The sequence below is a fragment of the Alosa pseudoharengus genome, unplaced genomic scaffold (genome assembly GCF_046254945.1).
Source record: "Alosa pseudoharengus isolate Yale_2024_CS ecotype anadromous, Long Island Sound unplaced genomic scaffold, YU_APseudo_1.1 YU_APseudo_1.1_scf_3, whole genome shotgun sequence".
In the NCBI taxonomy this organism is placed as follows: domain Eukaryota; kingdom Metazoa; phylum Chordata; class Actinopteri; order Clupeiformes; family Clupeidae; genus Alosa; species Alosa pseudoharengus.
Genome location: NW_027468718.1, coordinates 36,287,455 through 36,313,190, shown reverse-complemented (window position 1 = coordinate 36,313,190; position 25,736 = coordinate 36,287,455). Strand labels below are relative to the sequence as shown.

At 40.1% G+C, this 25,736-nt stretch overlaps 1 protein-coding gene across 2 annotated transcripts in view; it reads left to right on the top strand.

Moving 5' to 3' along the window:
* The window catches only part of LOC143100741 (uncharacterized), an 84,156-nt gene that overhangs the window by 38,838 nt on the left and 19,582 nt on the right, over window positions 1–25,736 (top strand). For both annotated transcript variants that reach the window (XM_076264166.1, XM_076264165.1), the window contains exons 4-13: window positions 1,989–2,267; window positions 2,707–2,814; window positions 3,071–4,652; window positions 14,404–14,487; window positions 14,907–15,041; window positions 15,419–15,502; window positions 15,736–15,900; window positions 20,044–20,196; window positions 21,040–21,111; window positions 21,188–21,457. In XM_076264166.1, the coding sequence (XP_076120281.1) occupies window positions 1,989–2,267; window positions 2,707–2,814; window positions 3,071–4,652; window positions 14,404–14,487; window positions 14,907–15,041; window positions 15,419–15,502; window positions 15,736–15,900; window positions 20,044–20,196; window positions 21,040–21,111; window positions 21,188–21,457 (2,932 nt within the window). The remainder of the gene's footprint in view (window positions 1–1,988; window positions 2,268–2,706; window positions 2,815–3,070; window positions 4,653–14,403; window positions 14,488–14,906; window positions 15,042–15,418; window positions 15,503–15,735; window positions 15,901–20,043; window positions 20,197–21,039; window positions 21,112–21,187; window positions 21,458–25,736) is intronic.

Genomic DNA, 25,736 nt, shown 5'->3' with positions numbered 1-25,736 from the left:
ATGTAATCGATATCAATAAAAAATATGTTCGATAGAACGTTCGATAATTAAAAGCAACACACACCTTACGCCTTACGCAACACAACGCCTTACACAACTTACACAACGCCTTACGTTGTCCATAAATAAATAGGCTAATATCTTGCATTGTAGCTAGTATGTGCAACTCTACCATAGTAGGCGATAGAAGTAGGCCTACCTCAACACAGACTCTCAATGAATCATTGCCCTGTGCACGCTCTCTCTTTCCCTCTCAACAGGAGCATCCCTCCGCAGCATGCACATGTAATCCAAACATTCACAATCGTGCAAGACGACTAATAATTGCTATTAACTCCGGTTAGCATCATTAGCACACTGCACGAATTTGTTCAAAACTGTTGCATTCAAATTGACTGCTAAATTCTAATCATCTCAATCCCGATGCAAATGGAAAAGTATTTTCCAAGACTCAAACGGGCCTGTCCCAAAGAGATAAATTATTCATTTGAAACTTAAACACGTGTGGGGAAACTGAACAGTCTAACCAGTAGGCTAGACTATGATAAACTAGCAAATTAAGCTACTTTGTTTAGGCTACAATATTTCCAGGCTTCAACCAGTGCTGCTTTTCATTCAGACTTATGTGCACATTTATTTATTTGAGTGTTTTTCATGATTGTGTTGCTATTTCTTTTCCCTGTTTGCTTTGATTGATAACTGAGGTGATTAAAATCAGAGGAAGGTTAAGTTTAAAATAAAAGTGTTTAAATTGAACTTTTTTTTCCTTCTGGTCCTTATCTGAAATAGATTTTTTTTTAAAAATCAATAATTATCGATATCGACTGATATGAAATACTTATATCGTGATAAAGTTTTCAGCCATATCGCCCAACCCTACTCACAACCTTCGGCGACAGAGCCTTCTCCTCAGCAGCACCCCGACTCTGGAACTCACTCCCCCAACCTGTCTGTGACTCCCCCTCACTTTCCACATTCAAATCCCGTTTAAAAACATGCCTCTTCTCACAAGCCTACGACCTCCCCTACCCACAACCATAACCTGTCACTGTTATTGCTCATGTCTTGTCCTGGATGTCTGTATTATTATTATTCATTCCTCATTCCACTACTGCTCTTGTCTTTGCTGCTTGTACCATTATGATTTACTTTTTATTCATCAATTCATTGCTCCTCTTGTGTGTGTGTGTGTGTGTGTGTGTGTGTGTGTCTGTGCGTGTGTGTGTGTGTGTATGTATGTGGTACTGTTGTCCTTCTCTGTTTCCCAATTCTGTAAGTGACTTTGGGTCTTTGAAAAGCGCTATACAAATAAAATTAATTATTACACTTAACCATGAGATACTCTAGGTTAGCTGAGCAGTGATGCTCCGTGATGGTGGTGTCCGTGCACCACATTTTGTTAACATAAATGCACAAACCCCCACCTCTGGTCTTACTGGAGTCAGCTATTCTGTCAGCACGGAGAATGCAGCGTCCAGCTAGCTCGATAGCGTTGTTGGGTACTTCGCTGTTAAGCAAATGTCATATTAGTTAGTTGAACTGTGATACTAGTTAGCACAACTTCAATACATGTGTTGTGTTTAATAAACATACAGTATACTTTACTTGTAATGACCAAGTTAATTGAAATAGGAATTCTCAGTAGCACAACTTGAAAATACAGACTAATCTGGAATAGGAATTGGAAAATGCAATCGGTTTGCATGCTTTTTTAAAGGTTAACTAACAGGTAAGTAAGGTTAACAAACTAATTTTACAATGTAGCACAAACCTCAGCAATTTAAGTGTAGTTTACTTGATTGTTTACTTTACTCTACCTCCAAATTAAGTAACACTCATGTTATGCAAGTAATGTCAACAAAAGACAAAAACTGAATTCTACTCACTAGAACATTTTAAGTAAGGAAAGCTATTACTTTTTACAGTGAGTCTGTTGTTCACCAGTCTATGTCACTGATGGGGGTTTAACCAATTTGGTGTCTGGGCAGAGTTTGGAAATGAACCAGAGATATATACGGTGAGCCACAATGATGGCAGTGTCACTCTGGTGTGCAAGTCTACAAACTGGACAACTAAACCTTCAATTGAGTGGATGAACGGTTATGGAAACATCCTTCAGCATGCAAGAGACTCAGAGGATTGTGTCGTAGCTGGAGCAGTACTCCATGTCCAAACAAGTGTCACTGTACAGGAGAAGCATGGGTACAACTACACATGCAGAGTCTCATACCTGCACCACAGCAAAGAGAAGCTGATTAAAGTAGAACGTGAGTATCAGCCAATTTATGACAAAATCTTGGAAACAAATCATCTTACCATCTTATTCAACAGAACAGAAGAATATTTACCTGGCCATGCTGTTTGTGAAGCTTCCGATGCTAAATAGGCTTATTCAACATTAGGTGTAGATGACTTATTGTATGTGATCCTCTGAAGACTAACCATACTTGTTGTTACGTATTAATCGTAGGAGGTGTTTTATCATAGCATATTATCACTCAGCCATTGGTATTTATATGTATTTATATAATGCAACATGTTACTGTGTTTACACTGGACTATAGTAGTCTGATAGTTAGAAATGGAAATGGTGCATTATTTTGTACTAGGGCACTACTGACAATTCTGATGGTGTGTGTTTGAGGGAACAGGGTCCCATGAAAAGGGTGGTTTATGAGTTGTAGGATATTTGTTTTCCATTTGCAGGGAGTTTGTTTGCCCGCCTTCGACATCGCTGGTTCCTTTTTTTTGCCCTGTCCATTCTGGTCATCCCCAATGTGTATTACCTGAAGCGGATGTTTCAGAAGCATACAGGTCATTTTTATGGATTATTTACTAAAGTTCCAGCATGCAGATATTTTTTTATATATAATGAGCTATAATAAGCTACACTTTGTATGCAATGTATTACTTTTTACTATGCTACGATTGAACATGATGTAGGAATGCAAAAATATTTCCTTTTCTGAAGTTCCATGTGACTTTGTACCAAAAAGATATTGTGAATCACTTTGACATAATGAATTGGCAACATTCATAAGTGTTCATATTCCCTGGTTATATGTTGTAGGCATGCTCGGCTACTTTAAGAAGCAGGTGTTGCAGGACTATGATGCAACTCTTCTTGCACATGGACTCAGGCCTGACTGTTACATTGAGCCTCAGATCATGAAGACATGTGAAAAGGATGTAGGACAGATCTACAAGAACATCTCCTTGGAACACATCTTCAACCCTTATGACAGTCCCAATGATCCTGAGCCAGTTCCCAAAGTGGTCATTCTGCAGGGTCGCAGTGGCTACGGAAAGTCCTTCACTGCACAGAGGATTGTGCATGACTGGGCCTCAGGAGCTCATTACTTAAACCAGTTTGATCTTGTGCTTCTCCTGAAGAGTGAGGACCTGAACCAACAGATGAGAAATTCATCAGTGAAGAAAACACTGGTGGAGCTTGTGTGCAGTCATAAGAGATTCAGACTCATTGTTAAGACGACTCTTATGCAATCACCACACAAGGTGCTCTTTATTATAGATGGCTTTGATGAACTCATGTTATCAGAAAATGGAACCCACCCCACTCTTTGCAGTCCATTCAGTCCAGCCTCAGTTGAAGACCAGCTTCTCGCCCTCTTGAGTGGACGAATCCTGCCAGAATCCTCCCTGCTGGTCACCACAAGGCCATTTGCTTTAGATAAACTTAGACAACTGATCCAACGAGAACCAATAAAGTCCACACAGATCATGGACTTTTCTAAAGATGATGTGAAGCAATATTTTGAAAAGTTCTTCAAGAGCACCAAGAAAAACCATTGTGATCTACACAGCATTGTTCAAGCACACCAAACTCTCTCTGCTTCCTGTTGCATTCCTGGGATGTGTTCTTTGGTATGCACATTTCTCAAGCCTAAAGATGATACACCAGACATTACTGAACTGGAAACAGTTACCTCCATATTTCTGGAACTCATGATCAGTCTGGTTAAGCAACACTATAATAAGGATGCACTAGACGCAACGTTTTTGAGGGACCTTGCTGTACTGGCAGAAGGAGGGGAACTAATGAAAAAGAACCGGAGATCATCTAAGGATCTGTCGGATCTGAAAAGAAATCCCTTTCTCTGCAGTGAGCCCCCACAGATGCAGTGCAGATTCACATATCGGGTATTTCAGGAGTTCTTCATGGCTCTGGGTTACATCATTCCAGATGGCTTGGGAAGTGTTGAGACCCTCCTGACAGAAATTGATCTAAACAGAAACACCCACCAGTTTGCTGTGATAAGGTTTCTGTATGGCTTATCAAACCCCAAACTAAGCAGGCATGTAGTTGATCAAGAACGCATGACCTCTGTCCACACTTCATTGAAGGAATGGGTTTGTGAAGAGATGAAGGAGAAACACCCACGGTATGTAAGATTATTCCTGCTACGGTGTCTCTATGAGCTACACAATGAGGAAGTGACAAAGGAAGCCATGCAGGGTATGGATACCATTGAGCTGAGTTCCACATTCCTAAATGAGGTGGACTGTTTGGTGCTGCAGTACTGCCTGCAGTGCTGTCCCAACATCACATGTCTAGACCTCAGGAAATGCCGCCTCAGGGCTGAGGAGCTGAATCTGCTGACTCCTGCTCTGGGTAACCTGCAGAAACTGTGGTGAGTTAGAGCAGATATAACTTTGTCAAAATGATGCATGTATTCCTAGGTAGGACCACAGAAATAGTATCATAAGAGTAGTATAACACATGGTATGACACAGTGTTATTTTTCTGATATGTTTCTTTTTCTCCATTTAGGGATATAAAAATAATGTGATAGATTGAGGTCTATTTTAGATAAATATATTTATATCTTACACTGAGCCCACGAGACGATAAGATATTGGGTTGACGAGAACACTATTACACCAGTGTAACACTATTTTGACGAGAACACTATTACACTACACTATACTAACACTATTTTTAAGAAATCTTCAGTGATGAAATATATGCCTGGAAAAATTACATTACATTACATTACATTTAGCAGACACTTCTTGACCAAAGTGACTTACATGTCAGCTATATTACAAGGGATCACATTGTCCCCGGAGCAAGTTGGGATTAAGTGCCTTGCTCAAGGGCACAACGGTGGAAGCCGGGAATTGAACCGACAACTTTCAGGCTACTGCACGCTAGCCCAGGTCCTTAACCACTACACTACCACCGCCCCATAAAATAGTCTTTTGTTTGACTGAAAGTCAAAATGCAAAACAATCCAGGTGCAGTTTGAAATAGGGAAGTACCAGTACCCAGTGTTTCCTCTATGTTGATTTGGTAGTGGCGGCCCCCCACGGTTTAATTTTCTTCCCCCATGGTATCAGAAATGGGGCAGACGTACAGTACACTAGTCGCAGTTGCCTTTTCAAAATTCATTGTGCAGACCTGTTGTAGATTCTCCAAATATACAGCTCAATCACAACTGAAAATAATGCCTCATTGTGTGTGAATAGAGGTGAATACATATAATTGTTTGTGTTGCAGCGAAGTGTCAGTTGTCAGTTCCGTGGGACGGGGGGGACGGTGGGGGCGGGGAGTTCGGACAGGCCCCCACAAGCCCCCACTGCTTAAAAAAATCCTAGAGCAGGGGTATTCAATTAATCTTCAGCGAGGTCCAGTTACGGAAAATTTCCTCAAGCAAAGGTCCGGAGCATCATAATGTTTAACGTGCGTGTTTAGGATGTATGTATAATATTAGGATGGATGGATGGAGCCTAGTTGTAGATAGATAGATACTTTATTGATCCCCAAGGGGAAATTCAAGAAATAGAAGATTGTAGGCCTAGGCCTAATGTTTAATGTGAAATAAAATAAGTAGCCTAAAAGGCAACATTCGAAATGAGGAGAAATAAGGCAAGATAAGAGTAGCCTAATTGGAAAGAAAAACTGAGTAGCCTTGGCTATTTTTAAGATCTTAACGTGAACTTAAAATTAAATTTGAGCTGAGACAAGGATGGATATTCCACAGCTGGTTCCTTGAACCCATTAATCAGCAAGTTTAATTTTTTGTTTTTTGTTTTTTTAGGTTGACCCGAAATCCTGGAAACCCAGGAATATCACGTTGTTGGGCAGTGAATGCATGTAGGCTTAACTGGATTGTGGTGGATCAATCATATTGCCTTCTTACATCGTAAAATATTCTGTGGTCTCAGTTCACTGTTGAATGGGCCTAGCCTACCCTATGCTTGCTCAAAATATATGCTTTTTCTAGTAGAGGTGCTTCAAATTGTCATCGATTTTTCTAGTAAAGGTGCTTCAAATTGTCATCGATTACGTCGACGCGTTGTCCCAGCCCTACTCCTGAAGTAAATGCTGTTATCCTAACCAACGAAACATTTAGCGCAGCTTTGAAATCGTACGTGAAAATCTAAATTAGGCTATTATGGTCTGGGTCCGGATAGGATCACGTCATGGTCCGGACTCGGACCGCGGTCCGCCATTTGGTGATGGCTGTCCTAGAGGAAACACTGGGTACCATTTTCTTTTTCAAACTAAGTACTAGTGTTAACATTTGTGTAGCCTACTTGCCAATACCGAGTACCAATACCGATATTTCTACTACAAAATATATAATTAATATATTAAAATAGAACCGGTGTTAAAATATTAAAATAGAACCAGTTTTTAGCAAAAATGCAAAAAGCAATGACTTGAAACACCGGTTCCCTCTGCTCTTGTTGTTACAATAAGCTTAAAAATAAATATGAATGAGTATCAAATAAAAATATGTAATAGCAGGCTTTTCAACCTTAATGTCTCCTCATTTCAATTAAAGGTGCCATGTGTAAAAATTGAGGTAAAAATATAAAAAAAAATGAGCTACACGCATCAAAAGAATGAGAAGAAATAAGAGGTGATGCTGTCATTAAAAAAATGGCAACAAGGTATAGTGCTGCAGAGATATCAACCTGAATTAGCATGCTAAATTACTAGCCACAGCCCGGTGTCATACTGTAATACCAGTTTCGGCCATGGGAGGCGATATGCGGGCAACATAACCGCCAGCCAAACTGCAATACACGTGTCTCGGTTGTTACTCTAGGGTAGACCAACTCACTTTCTGGAGGTATACTGCCCCCATCTTTAATGGAATGTGGAGTATGAATTGATTTTTTGGGGGACATTACACATGGCTAGGGTTGGGTATCGTTTGGGTTTTATCCGATACCAGTGCTAAATCGATACTTTTAAAATGGTGCCGGTGCTGAAACGGTGCCTGAACCGGTACTTTGTTTTTACAATTAAATGGTCTAAAACACGAATAGCTTTTTTTTATTGATAAGACAAATTTGAACATGAAATTGAACTGTTATATTCAATTTACTATCAATATTTCATTGCTCCTACGCATAATACATTTAAATGTTAAAACAGCTTGCCATGGATGCACACACAAGTAAGCTCTGCTTTCAAGTTTACCCAGTGTAGGCGTTTTGCCATAAGGTATGTTAAAACCGCTTGCCATAAAACTGCCAGGTCATGGACAACGGCATTTGCAAGCAAGCTATTCTAACAGGGACTCTATTTTCCAGTTAATTCAGTGTGTTCCCAAATGCTTCAAGGAATTTCATGTCTTCCCCCATAACACGCAATAGTTTTGAACATGTTAGGCTACATGTCGGTGTTGAAGTGTTTAGATTCCCAGCGCTAGTAGGCATTTTAGCAGCAACTATGGCTATGCGCTAACACCAGTCAGCTGAGTTTAATTAGCGATAACGTACAGAGATGGTTCCGTAGCCTCTTTGACAGCTCAGTGACATCAGATATGTAACCTACATATTTATGTTTTTGCCAGCTAACTTTTAACATGATCTTCATATTCATTGTGATGCTATGGGCCTCATGCACATGAAAGATTAATATCATGCCATTATGTTGTTTAGAACACACCGTGAAATGTGAAATAAAGTTTTCATCTTACAACTTGCTGATAACATTTCAAATAAACAGTGTTGGGAGTAATGCGTTACAAAAGTAATGTAATTACTGTAATATATTGCTGTTTGCAGTAACGCGGTAATGTAAGGCATTACAAAAAAAATTGGGTAATATTTACTCAGTACAAACTTCAGTAACGCGCGTTACATGCAGTTTAACCCAAAATTAAGCGCTTGTTTTGTTTTGATACATATTCACAAACACCACGCGAGAACAACAGAGGAGAAAAAATCCGCGCAAAATAGTAGAACGTTATCTCCTGATACTGGTTGAATATGACTGTGGCTGCAGCAGACTCGCAGGCGGACTCTATTTGCGGGATGGACATAAGCCTACGCTCATTATTTTCAGCTTGTCAGAGACAAGGCTATGAAGAACATAATAGTTAGGGACTGTACGATATTTAGCGGGGGGGGAGAGCCGGTAGCCAGACGATCGGGTTAAAAATGTTCTGCCTGGCCCTCCCCCCTGGTCAAATTTTTTTTTCCAGGGGCCTCCCCCCGGCTCAAAACAATTCTCCTAGGCCCTCCCCCCTACGTGAATCAAATAAAACTGGTCGGAAAATGACGTTTACAAGGTTAAAACGGCCAGCAAATGTCATAAGCACACATACACACACACGGGGCTACAAACCAGTGTTGCGCGGGTTTGGTCACAAGCGGCCCGCGGTCGCCCGATATTTTAATCAACCCGACCGTTCAGACCGCGAATATTAGGCCTAATTAGGACAAAATTATACCCGACCCGCGATCCGACCCGCTTATTTACAAAATGTGTCTTTTTGGTTATAGCCTGCATGCAGTAGGCCTAGTCAATTTCTGTAAAACAAACTAATTTATTTGCGAAACTTTATGCAGTAGAATTACACGCGGGCATGCAGCACAATGTTTGCGCAGGAGAGAGAATGAGAATAAGAGCGCAAGCACGCACGCAACCACCAAGGATTAGAACACTAGGATAAGATTTGGCCATGGACATAGCCTACTTCTTTCGAAAATAGAAATGGGGAGGCAAGGTAGCCTAGGCAAGAGAGATACATTGCTGGTCAAAACGTTAGTGTAAGAACTGGTTTAAAATGCTGAATGAAGCACAAAGCTTTACTAAAGCACATCCACTGTTTAAAGTCACAAACACAACGAACTAAGGTAACTTTTATGCATGCGCGAATATATGGCTGTGTAGTCTGTGCCATAAGATTTATTCCTGCAGGCTGCCCTTTCGGCTGTCATACTTTTAAATGGCTTCGCAAGAAGTAGGCCTACATAGACCATAACTTGTACTACTGTCATCTTCTTTAAGAACTTTTCCCAATATTTCCCATAGCCTATATCGCTTTTCCTGAACTCGCGTCTTCAGCTTCTTTACTGTTGACTTACTGTATTGATGCTTTACTGTATTGATGCTAGCCTTCTCGTGATATTTTAGGTAGGCCTATTTGTAGAAAATATATATTTAATTCATTTTAACTGACCCGCCCGCAAATGACCCGAATATCATTAAAATAATTTGCTTTATGACCCATAACCGCGGGTGACCTGCAAGCTTACGAGGGGAGTTGTGGGAGATTCAGGTAGGGTTGCGACTTTTTGGACTCGCCCACTCTGTCAAAGAGACGTGAATCATGTTTTGGCCTACAAACCTTTTAAAATATCGAAAACGGATCATTGATCAGGGGAAAAAAATATCATGGATCAGGAAAAAAGAATTTTCCTCGGCCCTCCCCCCAGGCCAAAACATTTCTCCTGGGCCTTCCCCTAAGGCTTAAAAAATTATCTTAGGCCCTCCCCCCCCCGGTAAATATCGTACAGTCCCTTAGTGCACTTTGTGTGCGAAACCGAAAGATCTCTCAGCTCGCGAAATAGCACAAGTAAATTAATGAAACATCTAAATAGTGCCACGCTAATCTTTTTGATTCTTGATAAAACACAAACTATGCTGTTGTGCATGTCAGCTTTGTGCTGTGAACTTGAATTGAAGAGAAAAGGGATAGAAATGCAGAAAAGGATTGTGTAGCCTGGCAGTGCCACCGCTCCCACCACGCGCATCACGCACTTTGCGTTGGGCACCAAAGGACAGAGGGGGCACCCAAATGTAACCAATGAATAGTAGCTTTACTGCAGCTTTCACTCTTCATCAATAACGTTTACAATGTCAAAATGCACTAACACGATGTTACATGCAAGTTTGATACCTTTTGGGTTCTCTCAATCACCACGTAGTACTAGAATTGGTGGGTCTTCAATCATTCGTTTTCCAAGCATTTAGGCTACATGAAGCACATGATATGCTGAGTCGACTGAAACGCATTCCATTCAGATAGCTAGGTGGATACCAGGCTCATAATTCACTTGTATTCGCAAAACGAAATGTGAAGCAACATGTCATTGCATACTTCCATTTCCAAAGCAATGAAGGTTGCTTAAAACAACTTAACATTGTGCATAATATTGTGCTATCAATGTAACTCAAACAAATAAGGCTTGTAAACAAGAGCTGGCAAAAGGGCATTATGACAATGTAAAGATCAATGCTCTTAAAGTGACAGTGCACCATTTATAAGTAAAACAGCATTTCTTCAGAAATGAATGTTTAAAAATACACAGTAATGGTCTGTAAATAATAGGCCTTTTATTTACTTTAGGTGTTTGAGTTTAATGTCATTTAAATGTCACTCACTCAAAGCCACTCACTTAGGGCACCGAAATGGCCAGCAGGCCACCATCTTGACATGTCTTTATTAAAGGAACCGTATGTAAAAAATGTATTTCAATTAATCATAAAATTGCCCTGATATGTCACTAGACATTAAGAAATCTTGTTCATTTCAAATACTTATATCACTGACAACAGTAGTCTGGCCAGGATATTGTCATTTAAAAAGTGAAGTTGCAGCCCTCAACTGATGTTGATGTTGTCATGTTGTGTTTTGGCCTAATGCGCCACCCTCCACCTATCTACTAATCACAAAGTCAGTAGTGTTTCGTCATCCGGTTGCCAACTCTGCCAGTCAGAGGGGAGGGGAAGGGGATACACCGCTCTACAGTAATTTGAAAGTGATTGTAGTACCCGTTTTGGCCACAATCTTACATTCGGTTCCTTTAAGCTTTGATTTACAATATAGTAGGCTCTCTATTGATTTTAATGAGTAGGCCTAGGCCTTAAAGGAGAAGTTCGGTGTGAAATTGACCTTAGCTGTACTGAAAGATGTTGCCGAGTACTTACATGTGTCCAATAGGCACCTTCGCTCACCCCCTAGCATTCCGAATTACGCCGTTTTTAGCCAAGTAGCTGTGGGGGGCATAGCGTAGCCTATGCAGCTAAATCACTATTTTTACACAATTAAAAGGGTTCCAAAACCCTCAGAAGTCTACCAATGCAGTGTGGAGTTACTTGGAACCTTTTTAATGGTGTAAAAATAGCGATTTAGTTGCATAGGCTACGCTATGCCCCCACAGCTACTCGGCTAAAAACGGCGTAATTTGGAATGCTAGGGGGTGAGCGAAGGTGCCTATTGGACACATGTGAGTACTCGGCAACATCTTTCAGTACAGCTAAGGTCAATTTCACACCGAACTTCTCCTTTAAAGTTACAGTATTTCTATCACAATTTACCAGACTTTGACCTTTTGTCGGTTTTTAACAAAAGTCTGACTATGATTGTTCCTTGTATTGCATTATGAGCACTGTGCCTATTGCATTCTACTGTTGCCTTAAGCCTAGCTCAGTCATTATGCTATACCACATCTCCCTCCATTGGAAGAGCAAGCTGCATTGAGCATAATAAACTGCATTTAGAATGGCAAATCCATATTTCTAGATATTTTGGTGAAAGTAACTTAAAAGTAATGCAATAGTAGTGTAATGCCTTACAATTCAGAGACAGTAATATTATAATGTAACAAATTACTTTGAAATGACAGTAATAAGTAATGCATAGTACATTACGATTTTGAAGTAACTTGCCCAACACTGCAAATAAATGCCAGTTAGCGCATTAGCGAGGATATTGTGTAACGTATACTGTTGATGTTGTTTCATAGCCTTTTGCTTGTATGTAAGGCCCACTGCTAGATTTTGACAGGAGCTCGTGATATAAGCTACATGAGCTCACGCAAGCTGTCAAACACTGTCCACTCGCCTACTGTATGTATTGCACCCCTCTAGTTTATACATCCAGTGTTTATGTTAGCTAACTGTATCTGGATGCGCTGCTATCAGAGAAAGATGTTAGAGATGGCGCATGACATGCAGTGATGCCTCGTATATAAAAAAAAAAAAACGAGATTTAAGCACTGAAATGAGGCACCGAAATCCACATTATTATTCGATGCAGTTACTACCGTTTGCGTCGGCACCGGTGCCATATTAGAACTGTGTTTCGGTGCCCAACCCTACACATGGCACCTTTAAACAAAATATCTACAAGACTATTTTGCACTGACTACATTTTTCCCTAAATCTGAGAGCAACAAAACGTGCAGACCAGGGCCAGGCACAAAGACTGTAGACCAGGGGGTCGTTTCTAGAAAAGTTAGCAACGATGTTGCTCAACCACCGTGGTTTGACACAACTTACAACCAAACAATGACATTGTTACACCTGTTTCCAGAAAGCATCGTACCTGTGTCACAATTCGCTACCTCTGACGTTCGAACACCATAGTTCCAACAACGTTGTTGATGATGCAGCGATACATTTCATTGGTGGAAACAGTGGCAACGTGTAATACCCCACCCCCTAGAAATTTTCTGTCACGGCCTTTATGTCGACATTTTTCTCATTTAAACCGAGTGATTAATGCTGGCATTGTCATTATCATCTGCAAAAACCTAAACCTATTAATTGCAAGTATATAAAATATTTTACTGAAGCCGACCAATATGTGCCATTATTTGTATTAAATATCTATGTTGAAAAAATATATAGCCTGGACGAATATCTGGGTATCGCAAATGTTATCAACTGGCTCGTGGCTTAACGGCAGCGCGTCAGTGCACTACGCGCTCGGCTAGAGTTCGCATCCTGTCTCTTCTTTTCATCTCTGATTAAGAGTAGGCCTACGAGACACAACAATAGGTTTTGACCATACATATTTATGTATATAGTTACTCTACATCGAGAGACCATAGGTACAAGACATCAGTCAAAAACAATTTAATCTACGTGTCACACTAGTTCACCTGCAAACTTTGCGTCCTTGTTTGCGATTGAGAGTTCGAACTACCCTTTCTAGAAACACCAAATCCAAGAACGATGGAGCGAACTACCAAGGTTGCAACGCAAGTTAGCAAACGATGCTTTCTAGAAACGACCTCCAGGACACCAACTGGAACTACCAAGGAACGATACAAGTGCGACTGCCCTGGGGCAGTAGTTCAAACGACCAAACTTTGCGTCCTTGTTTGCGATTGAGAGTTCGAACTACCCTTTCTAGAAACACCAAATCCAAGAACGATGGAGCAAACTACCAAGGTTGCGGCGCAAGTTAGCAAACGATGCTTTCTAGAAACGACCCCCAGGACACCAACTGGAACTACCAAGGAACGATACAAGTGCGACTGCCCTGGGGCAGTAGTTCAAACGACCAAACTTTGCGTCCTTGTTTGCGATTGAGAGTTCGAACTACCCTTTCTAGAAACACCAAATCCAAGAACGATGGAGCGAACTACCAAGGTTGCGACGCAAGTTAGCAAACAACGCTTTCTAGAAACGAGCCCCAGGGCTATTCAATTACTTTGTAATGGGGGCCAGTACATAAACAGTATCACAACTGAGGGGCCTGAGAAATACGGCTTGAAATTTGAATGATCACACAAACAGCTGTAGAGACAATGAAGTACAAAAGCAACATAGGAGTTCATATATTGTATTTTGTAACTGCATAACAACATCAGCAGCTGTCAGCCAGTTGTTGGTAGTTATTTTGTTGTATTTGTGTTTTGGGAATATTTCAGCTACAGGTCCAAGCTACCACAGCGGTTAGATTGTGAAGTTAACGGTAACACTAACTCTATGTTGCTAATATGGCTAATGAAATCTGTGATAATAACAGCAGGTTTGCACAATAATTTCCAGTGAATACAAACAGGATTCAAACACTGTTGAGGTGAATTAAATGTGTGTAATCGGTCGCGTATGCAACTCTTACAGTATGTAACTCGACGTATAGCCTACTCATTACATTTAACGTCCCCCACCATTCAAATGAGATGACCGTGTTAGCAAATGAAAATGTCTAAAAGACTTGAGGAAGGATTCATTGATTCATTTGCAAGAATGTTTGTGAGAGTCTGTGTAGTGATGAGTCTGAAGTGTATGAATAGTGCATAAATACCTTCTTGTGAATATATGAATCAATGGTTTACATCGTTTTTGTGTGTCTGAATGTTGTTGGGTGCAAGGTGTTTTATTGACTCTGTCGATTTCAGGTTGGATGTTGAAGACTTGGCAGATGCTGATGTTGGTCATTTGATATCATCTCTGTGTGGTGGGAAGATTCTGAGAGAGCACAGGTGAATCCCAAAACCCAGTATTACTGATCCCATCAATTAGAGTGAAAAACAGCAACTGGTCTTGCTGCATGGTCTCCACAGAAAATAAATAATACTTCTCAATTCCTCTCCATCCCTACTCCTGCAACTCTCTACAAGTCTTACATGGGTCTACCAGTGCTTGTTGAAACTGTATGTGTGTATGTGTGTGTTGTCACTGTTTAGCTCAAAACTGCAACAAAATTGGGCATCTGTGTGCATGTGTTTACCATGTATTTATACAAGCCTCACAGCATGTAATTGAGGGACTGTAAAAGGAAGGGTTACCACTTACGGTGAATGCTGCGCTGTGACAGTCATAATAGATGTATGTCTGTGAATGTAATGTAATGTAATAAATGTATATGGTGTGTTCTTATGCTCCAAAATTACCGTCCAAGATCTGTTGACTGTCCTCCTGAGACCAGTGAGCCCCAAGTTAGAATAATAATGTCTGCTGTGAAGAACCTCAGCCCTAAAACTGCAGCCAAGTTAATAGACACATTTCTAAAGAGCAAGAACAATTCCTTTGTAAGGTAAGAGACCCCTATGGAGTAAAACTTGTGTTGTTTCAAAATTAATCTGAATATCTTCTATTTGCATTTGAATTGCTGAATTTGAGAACTTGTATTGAAAAACTGAATTTGAATAGAATATTTGGAAATTGAATTCATAAGTTTGGAAGTGAACCCTTGAAACTGAATGTAAAATTTTGAAATTGAATTAATTTGCTTTGATACGTAAATGATCCTCACTGAAAATCCCACTCTCGGCACTTCCACATTCAGTTCTCGCAATTCAGTCTCAGACTGTTAAATTCCATTTCAGTCTACTGAGATTCTACATCTGATGGCTGAGGAGGAGCGATGTGCTTGTTGCTGAGGTGTTTCTGTTTCTGTGCTTGTTGTCTAAGTATTGAGGTGGCAGAAGAGAAGAACACTGATGGTCAATCCAGTGTTTCCTCCATATCGGTGAATAAAGACAAGGACAGCTTTGGGTAAGCTTTGTCATTTATCTACAGTATCTAAGCTTGCTTCATAGAAGTATGATCATTTTGGTTGTGTTGTTATGCATTCAATCCATACTGTTTCTAGGGTTATATATATATATAAATATAATATATATATATATATTTTTTTTTACTCAATCTCGCTTTTTTATGGATGTCATGCTGCTGTTTTTTTAGCCCATGGCTGCAAGCCTTACAGCATGTCTTTGGGTGTATTTCAGAGTGCGTGTTGAATGTACACCTCAGCCGTCTGGAAGCGTTCCAGCGGTTTCCCTGATGAATCTCACCATGACCCCGTCTGAAGATTCTACCAAAGATCCTTTAGCTACATCAACCGACTCTGATTGTAGCCTTGTTTGGCTAAACATCATTGAGTGCCTAAGCAGGTACAGCATCACATGTTCAGTTCAAGTTATTTATTAACTCATGCGTGTATTCTGACCTCATGATCGAGTGTAGTAAGCGTAGGTCTTGAGCCATCAGGAGTGGTCAGAGCAGGTTGTCTGCACAATCAGCTGAGATCAGCAAATACAACTGCAACTTTAACAGCATATTTTGTGTTTTTATGTTCATCCTTATTTATCATCCGTTCACCTTTTTATCAGCACTCTTTAGCCAAGATATGCTGCTTGCCAGCCAGTCAGTTATTCTTAGCCGTTCTTTAAAATAATAACAGTTTTTACCTCAAAAGGAAATGAGTCAGTTATGATGAGATGTGGATTAGATCAACTATGTCATGACCGAGTCAAGATAGTATTTGCAGAGAAAATGTAAAAATGTAATATCACTATTAAATTTCACTAGTCCAACCCATAATCTGAGAAGAATTTCTTTCAATTCTGAAGATCAAGCAATTGAAAAAGTGGTCTTGACACCACTCTTACGTTTTAGAATATATGCCTCGACAAAGTTATCTTTAGATATTTTTGAATGAGTTTAAATCTAACAGATCCAGTCAAACTATTTATTCATTTCTGATTGGACGAGGCATTTCATGAGTCATCAAGAGTGCAATGTGACAGAACATCCCCACTCAAACATTTTATGGTAATCTGCATATTGCATTGAATTATCCAACACAAACATTCCTTTCATTCAAAGTGACAGAGCAGCGTTTTCATGGGTGTGAATTAGAAAGCGTATTTTGCCAACACTAGTGCATGCGCACTGTGGCCAGAGCGAAGTCAGACGCACAAAGTGGGCAGTCAGGCTAAAGTTAATTAATAAAAGATAGATAGATAAATCAGAATTTAACAGTGCACTGTAAAACATAACAGTAAGGATAACTCAGTTTAGTAAGGATAACTCAGTTTTTGTCTTTTGATGAGATTATGTTTGTCGTTTGTTTAGATTACTTGCTAAAATGAGTGTCCTTTAATGTTGAGGTGGAAAAAAGTAAACATGCTCATTTTAATCAAGTAAACTCAAGAAAATTCCCTGGCTTCCTCAGGGGTCGCATTTGATCTTGCAGCACTGCACAGATGTGGCTGAATCTTTCAATACAAACATGCCTTAGGTTAAGCTGCAAGATCGAATGTGCCCGCTGATTTGACGCTATGGGACCAGGAAGTAGGGAATCCTACAGATACAGGTCTTGTTATAACCTCTCAAAGTTTACAATACTTTGGTTTGTCTGTAGAAACCCTCATCACACTACCACAGAAGTGTAATTATATTTTGACCAATGTCAGTGGTATAAAATAGTGATGTGCTACCTGCCCCCATAGCATTCACTGTAAGTCCATTCAGTGATGATGCAAATAAATGGTCTTGCCCAAAATGCCACCAGATAACATATATTCTATGACAAAACGTGTTTTGTGCATTATTCTATTTGATTAATAACACTATACATTTGATTAAACTACTATAAAATGCCCCGCTCCAAACAAGCTGTCAATCAGGCACCCCAGCTTTGATTGACAATAACTCGAGCCTACAGCAAGCTTCGAAGACGAGACCCAGATATCCTGCTAGCTTAGAATCCACGCTTCACAGTAGGCTTGTTCGAGATCAACTGCGTCTGACTTTGTCTGGCTTTCTACGTCAACGTGATCTTCAGAGGCTAGCCGGGAGGAGCTACAACAGAGGGCAGCTCATCCCGGACAGACAGGCTACAGTCTGCCTGACGTGACTCGCGGGAGATATCGCGGAACTTTGTTTGCAATAAATACAGCATAACTTTATGAGTTAAAATGAGCATGATGACTGACGAAATAAATTCTTATGATGTAGTTTAAATAAACCACTGTTGTCATACAGTTAACAGGCCTGCATTGTAGCACATAAATTCAATATCAAGTGTTTTCCCTATATGTGTGTCTATCTATTTAACCAACAGCAGAAAATAACAGAATATCCAAACGTTTTCAGTAGGCTAGCCTACCATTGTTGCATAAATCACATATGAGAAGGTATCCCTTCGATTTCGGTTAATTTTCGCATATTCCAACATAAGGAAGATGAAACACCCGTCAAAATCGTCATGAGGAGATTCCTCCCAAATGGCCCTTTCACGTTGAGACTACAGTCTCAGACCCTCTCACATCTAAAGACAAGTAGTAGAGTTTTAAGTCACAGACTATGATTTTGCAATGACTAGGGATCTTGCAGGGTCACTATTTACAAGACTGCAACTAGATTCCTTTAAATTATTACCCAGGAACTGAAATGATAGCCTACTAAACTCAAAGTCGTATTTTCGTGTTTCTGCAGCATTGTTTCATGCGTGACATCCCTAACCGATATAGGGTTGTTCTGTCACGTGGAAAGGCCGACTAAATATGTATAAGAAATGACAAATCGTCCCCTTAGAATTATAAGGTTCTATCTGACATTTTTGTCAAAATTGAGTTATTGACATATTCTTATTCTGTGACACCTTAAGAAGATGAGGTGAGGTGTTTCTTGTAGTTGTATGCATTTTTGGACATTATATTTGAAGAGGTTTGTTCCACTTAGCAGTATAACTCTATGGAATTCTAAAACTTTGAAGCTCAATATCTCAGAACTACTCAGAACGTAGATAGAACCCTATAATTCTAAGGGGACGAAATATTATAAGAATAACAATAATCATATAGGCTACAGCTGTCGCCTACTTTGCCCCTTCCTGTTTGGTGTTGGAGAGAGGTCACTATTGGTTTTCATATTGTTCACGTCACTATTTGCATGAGCCACGACTCAAAAGACTTGTTTGATATTGTCGTAACGGCAAAACTAGAAAAAGACTGACTCCGACTGACTTAAAACCGCTAAGATTGGCACCTTACACTTAACAATCTAGTTGAAGGGAGTGCACCGCGATTCCAGTACAACTCCCATGATTTCTGTCCGACTTTGGAAATTTAGTCGCCGACTGTGAAAACAGACCAAAATCGTACAATGTAAGGCCGCCATAAAACCCCCGTGATATTTTAAGGTCATGTGACATGGTGACATGGTGGTAAGTCCCTCCCCGGCTGACAGAAGTTGGACAGGATTTCTAACCAGTAAGCATTGCGTCCATCCCAGTATGCGTTGTGTTCAACCCAGCATGCATCATATCAAGTCAGATCTGAGCAGATCTGCATGAAGTCAAACAAGCCTAGTGATATGCGATTTCACTGTAAGAGTCCCACAGAACACCCCTCAAACGTCATGCAATGAGGAAAATGGTTTCGTAGCTACATTTGAATGGGAAATGCACTAATGCCTACTGACAATAAAAGTCTTACTACACAAGAACCTGTTTGAGTAGAACCATAATTTTGGTGTCAAATGAAAGGTAACATTCTGGAGATTATAGTTTTATCTACATTTGCATGGCAGTGACTGTCATAGAATCAAGAAAAGGGATTACTTTTGCACATGAATCTGCTACTGTGGCTGTTTTCTAAAAATGATACTGAGCTAAACGCATTATTACGCAAATAAATTTGTGAAAAATCCATATTTAACTCTATAGTCATCTACTTTGAGTTACAGCTTCACAAGACCTGGCTTCAGGCCTCAATTGTGTTTCAAGGCCACTTCAAGTGACCTAGAGGGACCAAATTTGGGCAGTTCCAGAATTATGAAGTATGTTACCGGCTCATAGAAAAAACAACATTCAAGCCTCTGTATCTCGTTGCCAGTACATCACACAGTCACACTTACTATTTCTGAGGATTCTACTGTAACCTTTTTATAGAGGCCAGCCATTTGATGATTGGCCAAAGTATGTGGGAGCAGTGCCCTCCTAAGTAGATGATGTGCAATGTCGGGCAAAACACTCAAAATGGGGCTGAAATTTATGAGCTTAAGAGATGTGCTAGAAACAGACACAAAGTGACGTTTGTAGTGTTTCGGCCCCCTTGCTAGCACGCTCATCTGTCTCGGGTGCAGATTCAAGCTGAGTGCATTGGTGTACCTTTTTACACAATGCAGGTTAAACCTGCACTGCTCCCAAAACAAGATACTGCAGTCTCACTAACAAGAATCGCCCCCTAGATCAAATTTTGCTGGCAAATTAAGAAATAATCTCACATTCTCCAAAATATTTTCCACAGCCAGGAGAATGTCAGTACACATTTACAACAGCACCTCTGTACATTATGTGATCTGAAGAAAGCAGATATTGTTGTGAATGACCTGAACCAAAAGAAGGCTAAAGAGATGTTCTCCCACCTCTTCAAGAACTGCCCTAAACTCACAAACCTCAGGTATGATCGCATTGTGTCACATAGGCCAAGCTAGCTACAACAACACACTCACATTTTTAGGGCTTGTGTGGATTTAGGTATCAATTTGGCAACCAAGTTTCAAGTTTCTTCATTTTTCACATGCATAGTCATAGACTTACAACAAGCAGTGAAATGAACTCCTGACTCCACTCCAACTGTGCTATCACATACTAGTATAAAAATAAGTTATAGAATAAAAGTTAAGTTTTAAACATGAATAAATAAGAAGCTAAAAATCTTTAGTCTAAAGTCATAATTCTACTTTTAGCTGATGCTTTAGCTGACAACTGCACCTTACTGACATATTTGGCCACATTTCTGCTTACAGACACATTTGAAGAGTTTTGTTCCATTTTTAAGAATATTCATAAATCATCCCTTACAAAAATTGAATGTTTGCGGCAGATTTGCAGTAAACCTGTGGGTGATTTGTGGGAAACAAATTTGCCAATTGCCAAAAGTTTGCCAATGTTGGCTAGAAGCAAACTTCCAGCAAAGTTCAGGCAACAATGAGAAGTTTGCCACTAGTGGCAAATGTGTTCGCCAGTGATTTGTCACCACACTTAGCCAATAATGGCAAACTTCCAGTGAACTTCTGGAGACAAACCTAATTTGCATATGGCATTGCTGCAAATTTGCTGCAACATTGCCAAAACTTGCAAATTTGCGGCAACTGTCGCCAGAAACCTAAAATTTCTTTAAGGGATTTCTTTGTGCATTTTAGGTAACATCAATACATTTGTAGTTGTGTTGTGTTGATTATCATATAACAATAGCCCAACTGTTAAAATATTTCAAATTAATGTGTCTTTTGTTTGGAAGACTTGATACACATAAAGAAGGGGGTGAACGGATATGCTCGTCTTTCGACAAATTAAAAAACAGCAGATGTTGGTAAGGGTCATTTTTTAAGGCTGTTAGACATTGCCATTACAAATTGCTGCAGTTTTACTGACCGGTTTATTTACAGTTTACAGGTGACTGGGTACTTCACATCAGAGATCTTGCTCACCCTCTCTGAAAGACCTGAACCTCTACAGGTCACAGACTTCCTCAGCAAAGTTCACTCTCTAGAAATTGCAACAGAAGATTTAGATAACAGAGTGGGTGCTCTGCTATCTTCTGTGAGTGACTTACGTGTAGTAAAGGATATCACCCTGAGGGTGAAATGCCTCACGGAAAGCTGGGTCAACGGTGCCATCAGACTCATGCAGAAAAGTCCTACACTGCAAGATGTGAAGTAAGTCTCTCACAGTTATGATCAATGTTGTCTGATTATTCTGTCCACCTCATCACCAATGTATTGCTATTAAACTGCTGAATTTGAGTTGAGTAATCGTATTATTAATTATGCTCATTTATATATTTTTAAATATATGAATATATAAAATATTAGAAATATTTTCTATATGTATTTTTATTTTGACTATGTAAAGCAGGGATGTCAAAGTCAAATACATTAGAGGGCCAAAAAAACAAATTTGCTACAAGCCGAGGGCCGGACTGGTTCAATGTTTATTAAAACATATTAAAATGACTGCACGTAACCTATTGAACCAAGACGTGTACTGTATTTTATTTAATGATTAAATGAATAATGACTGTGACTGAAGTGCGGGCAAAGTTTGCACAAATGTACGATTTTTCTCATCCTCACCGACCTTTTCATAAAACTTGTTTAAATGATCATATGATGCCTCCTTGCTGCTTTGTCGTCTACATCAGCCTTTCTCAAACTTCTTTGACCTGAGGCCCAGTCAAGGCATACTTTGGGGTCATAGGGCCCACCTACATGAACCCACCCCCTCCTCCCACCCCCCATTAAATTATCATAATGATATCACAATTATTATTATTTTTATACTATATTGCTATACATGCACTTCAAAACAGTCAATGTTTAAAGTGCTAAGATTGTTCACAAAAGTTTGTAAAAAAACATGCACATCAGAGTACTGCTTTACTAATGTAAAATATAATTAGGCCTACAATAGTTTCATTGTTTTTGCATTGTTGCATGATGCTTGCATGAGAAATACTTCTCAAAACAACAGCAGTTATATGGGTGCCATTGTTTTGGGATGTTTCCCTCATGCAAGCATCATACACTGATAGAATATTTATATGCTATTTAATTACATTTAATTTGAATGCCTGAATGTAAGGATTCAGGAGACACAATACCAGCTTTTGTGAATGGTAAATGGCGGATCAGATCATGCGTAAATCACTGATCTGGAGATCTTTAACTATCTTTAACTAAGACTAATTAATAGCTTTTTGGCTGACTTTAATACTTAATGCCAAACAGTGTTTCATATAGTCTGCTCTGTTTTTTTTTTTATGGAAGTTGCATAAATCTAACCTGACTCCGCCAGGTGGATTTGCTCCGCATATCCATCTGGGAACTTTTCATTGAAGAACTTTTGGGAAGGGGCGGAAATACTGGATAGCTGATTGGATAAACCATCTGTCTATCACCACCTTTGTTGGTTATCGATGGGCCAAATCAACCAATTAGATGAACAAAGTGTTCTTCTAATGCCTTCGTTTAACATACAATTAAGTTAGGGAACGTGACTAACGTTAAGATGTTTTAACTTTCCATTTGTATGTGACATGAACCTAATCAACGACAATTCCCATCAAGTTTTCACGGTAGGCCCTACACTTCTGAAGAAAGTATATTCCTCCATTAGATAGATACTTTATTGATCCCCAGGGGAAATTCAAGATGAACTGTTGATGAATTGATGAACATCAATTATGAACTGGAATCAGCCGTGGACGATGTCTGTTACGTTCATTCCTCCCAGCTGCATGGCTGAGACTCATAGCTTCACAGCTTACCCAGGAATACTTTCTAATTTGAATAAAACTTGCGCGATAGCTATGCTCATCTCTGTGGATGCCGTCATGTTGTTCGTTGCGTAACACCTCAACCCGCCTCAAAGCCAACGCTGATTGGACGTTCGTTTGGTGAACTGCTCCAAATTCTCTTTAACGGAAAGTATCCAGACTGATCTGCGAGTGAAACCCTGAGGCTAGCATAAATCCACTTCGTTCTATTAAATGTCGTTTCATAATTAGCCTTCCAATAGGTTGAAGCTTAGCTTTGCTACCAACGTGCACACGCATGCATTGAATAAACGCTCATACCACGACTTAATTATATGCCTCTATGTTTGATGACACCAAATTAACAAGTATTTCCTACTAATTGCAGAAATGTTTGTTTTCTTTTTCTGTCCGTGGCTCCTTGACCAATTGCGCAGCAAATTATCAGACGATGGCCCGGGAATAATTTCACTCTGCAGACCAGCATTGTCCACGTTGTGGACCGCGGCCCATAGTTTGACAAATGGTGACCTGCATGCTGCCATATTAAGGCCTTTTTACGGTGTGTTTTAGCCGGGTTTTTGCGTGGAAGGCTCTGTAGAAATCTGGCACCCTATTCAACGAAGTGTGCCGTTCACAGACACCAGAATGAACGAGTTCACAGTAATGTTCATCAGGCCATAGTAGCCTAATACAGTACGTTCAGTTCACGTTCGCTCAAAATACATAGGAACGAGTGACTTTCATTCAATGAACGCGTTCAGGCACAACACTGGGGAGGGGGGTAGCTGAAAGTTGACATCTGCCCTGACTGAATACTGATGAATAATGAAGCCGAGGCCCACTTACGGCGCCGCAGTGAGTTCGTGGGCTACCGTTGCATTGTGGGGAATGGAGTATTGATGCGCAAAACAGCAGCCGGCGGCTGTGGCCTGCGGGCCGGTTCTAATACTAATCAAATATCATCTCGGGAGCCGTAGATTAAGGCCCGCGGGCCTTGACTTTAACATGTCTGAGTAAAGCATTGCAGTCTCTGCGCACATGACCTGCTATATATTTTTGAAGTATGTAAACATAATGTACACCGTATTTTCCGGACTATAAGTCGATCCGGAGTGTAAGTCACATCAGTCAAAAAATGCGTCATGAAGAAAAAAAAGCCATACTATGTAGGACTATAAGTTGCATTCAGAAATTTATTTCACAAAATCCAAGACCAAGAACCAAGACAAAAACTATGTAACTGGACACATAGAGGCCAAAAAGATTGCGAATTCTACCGGGAATGCAAGCTGAGGCGAGCCAGGCGATAACGAAGACAGCCGATGGTAATTGTAAAGCAATTTCCAAAAGATTCACTGAACAAAAATGATGATGTGGTACATGAAAATGTACCTAAAAATGTGGAGAATGCAATGCAATCAAATATTTTGCGCAATGTCGACGCACAAGCCGGCAGCAGAGCAAAAGCTTGGCCGGCTACCCCCGAGAGAGCGAGAGAGAAAAAAAGATGCGTGTTAAAAGAACGTGCAAACTTTCAATGATGCTATAGGTTACTAAGGACTACCCTTAGGTCGCTCCGGAATATAAGTCGCATCAGTCAAAAAAAACATATATAAGTCGCACCGGACTATAAGCATTTATTTAGACATTTATTTTACAAAATCCAAAACCAAGAACAGAGACTATGTAACTGGACACATAGAGGCCAAAAAGATTGAGAATTCTACCAGGAATGTTGAAGATGGAGTGAAATGAGGTGAGCTGGGCTATAAGAAGACAGCCAATTTACAAATGATTCACTGAACAAAAAAGATGGTGTGGTACATGAAAATCTAGCTAGAAATGTGGAGAATGCAATCAAGCATTTTGGGCATGTGAAGGCACAGAGTGAATGGCGATAACGAAGGCAGCCAACGAGGGCCCAACAATAATTGTGAAGCAATTTACAAAAGATTCACTGAACAAAAATGACATGAAAATTTAGCGAAAATGTGGAGAATTCAATGCAATCAAGTAATGCAATGTCGACGCACAAGCCGGCAGCAGAGTAAATGCTCGGCAGGCTACCCCCGAGTGAGGAGAGAAAAAAAGGTGCACGTTTAAATGGTTACTAAGGACTACCCTTATTTTTAGAGAATGTTTAACCGGGACAGTCCCGATTTTGAGTTGCGTGTCCCGAGTCCCAACAAAAGCCTGTGGAGACGCTAAAATGTCCTGGTTTACACCAATCACTATTAAAGTGTGTCCTTATTATTCACCTTATTCCACGCGCATACATGGAGGGTGCTAGCTTTGCCCACATTGTCTCCGAACTTCCGTTTGAGCAGTAGCATCCATTGCGATACATTGAGATAGCAGAGCTCTATCGAGATGACTGGCATCATATGTTATGGGTCATCCTAAAGTTAGGAACGTTTATTTAGGTGACTTAAGACATTTCTGTTATACCCCTTTCCTATCTGAAGTTAGGAAAACACTGACTTTGGAGCGGCTGTTCTGTAATGACTTTCTAAACTAGTTACCATAGTTACCAAACAGATAAGGATTTGCGAGTTTCTCCATACGATACAGCGGCCACTGCCGCATATCGTCTACCCACTCTGTAGGGGTGAATAGCCTTAGGTAGCGAAGTACAGTGACCTCCTGATGGCATTTGTCGTTTTCCTCCCAAGTTAGCC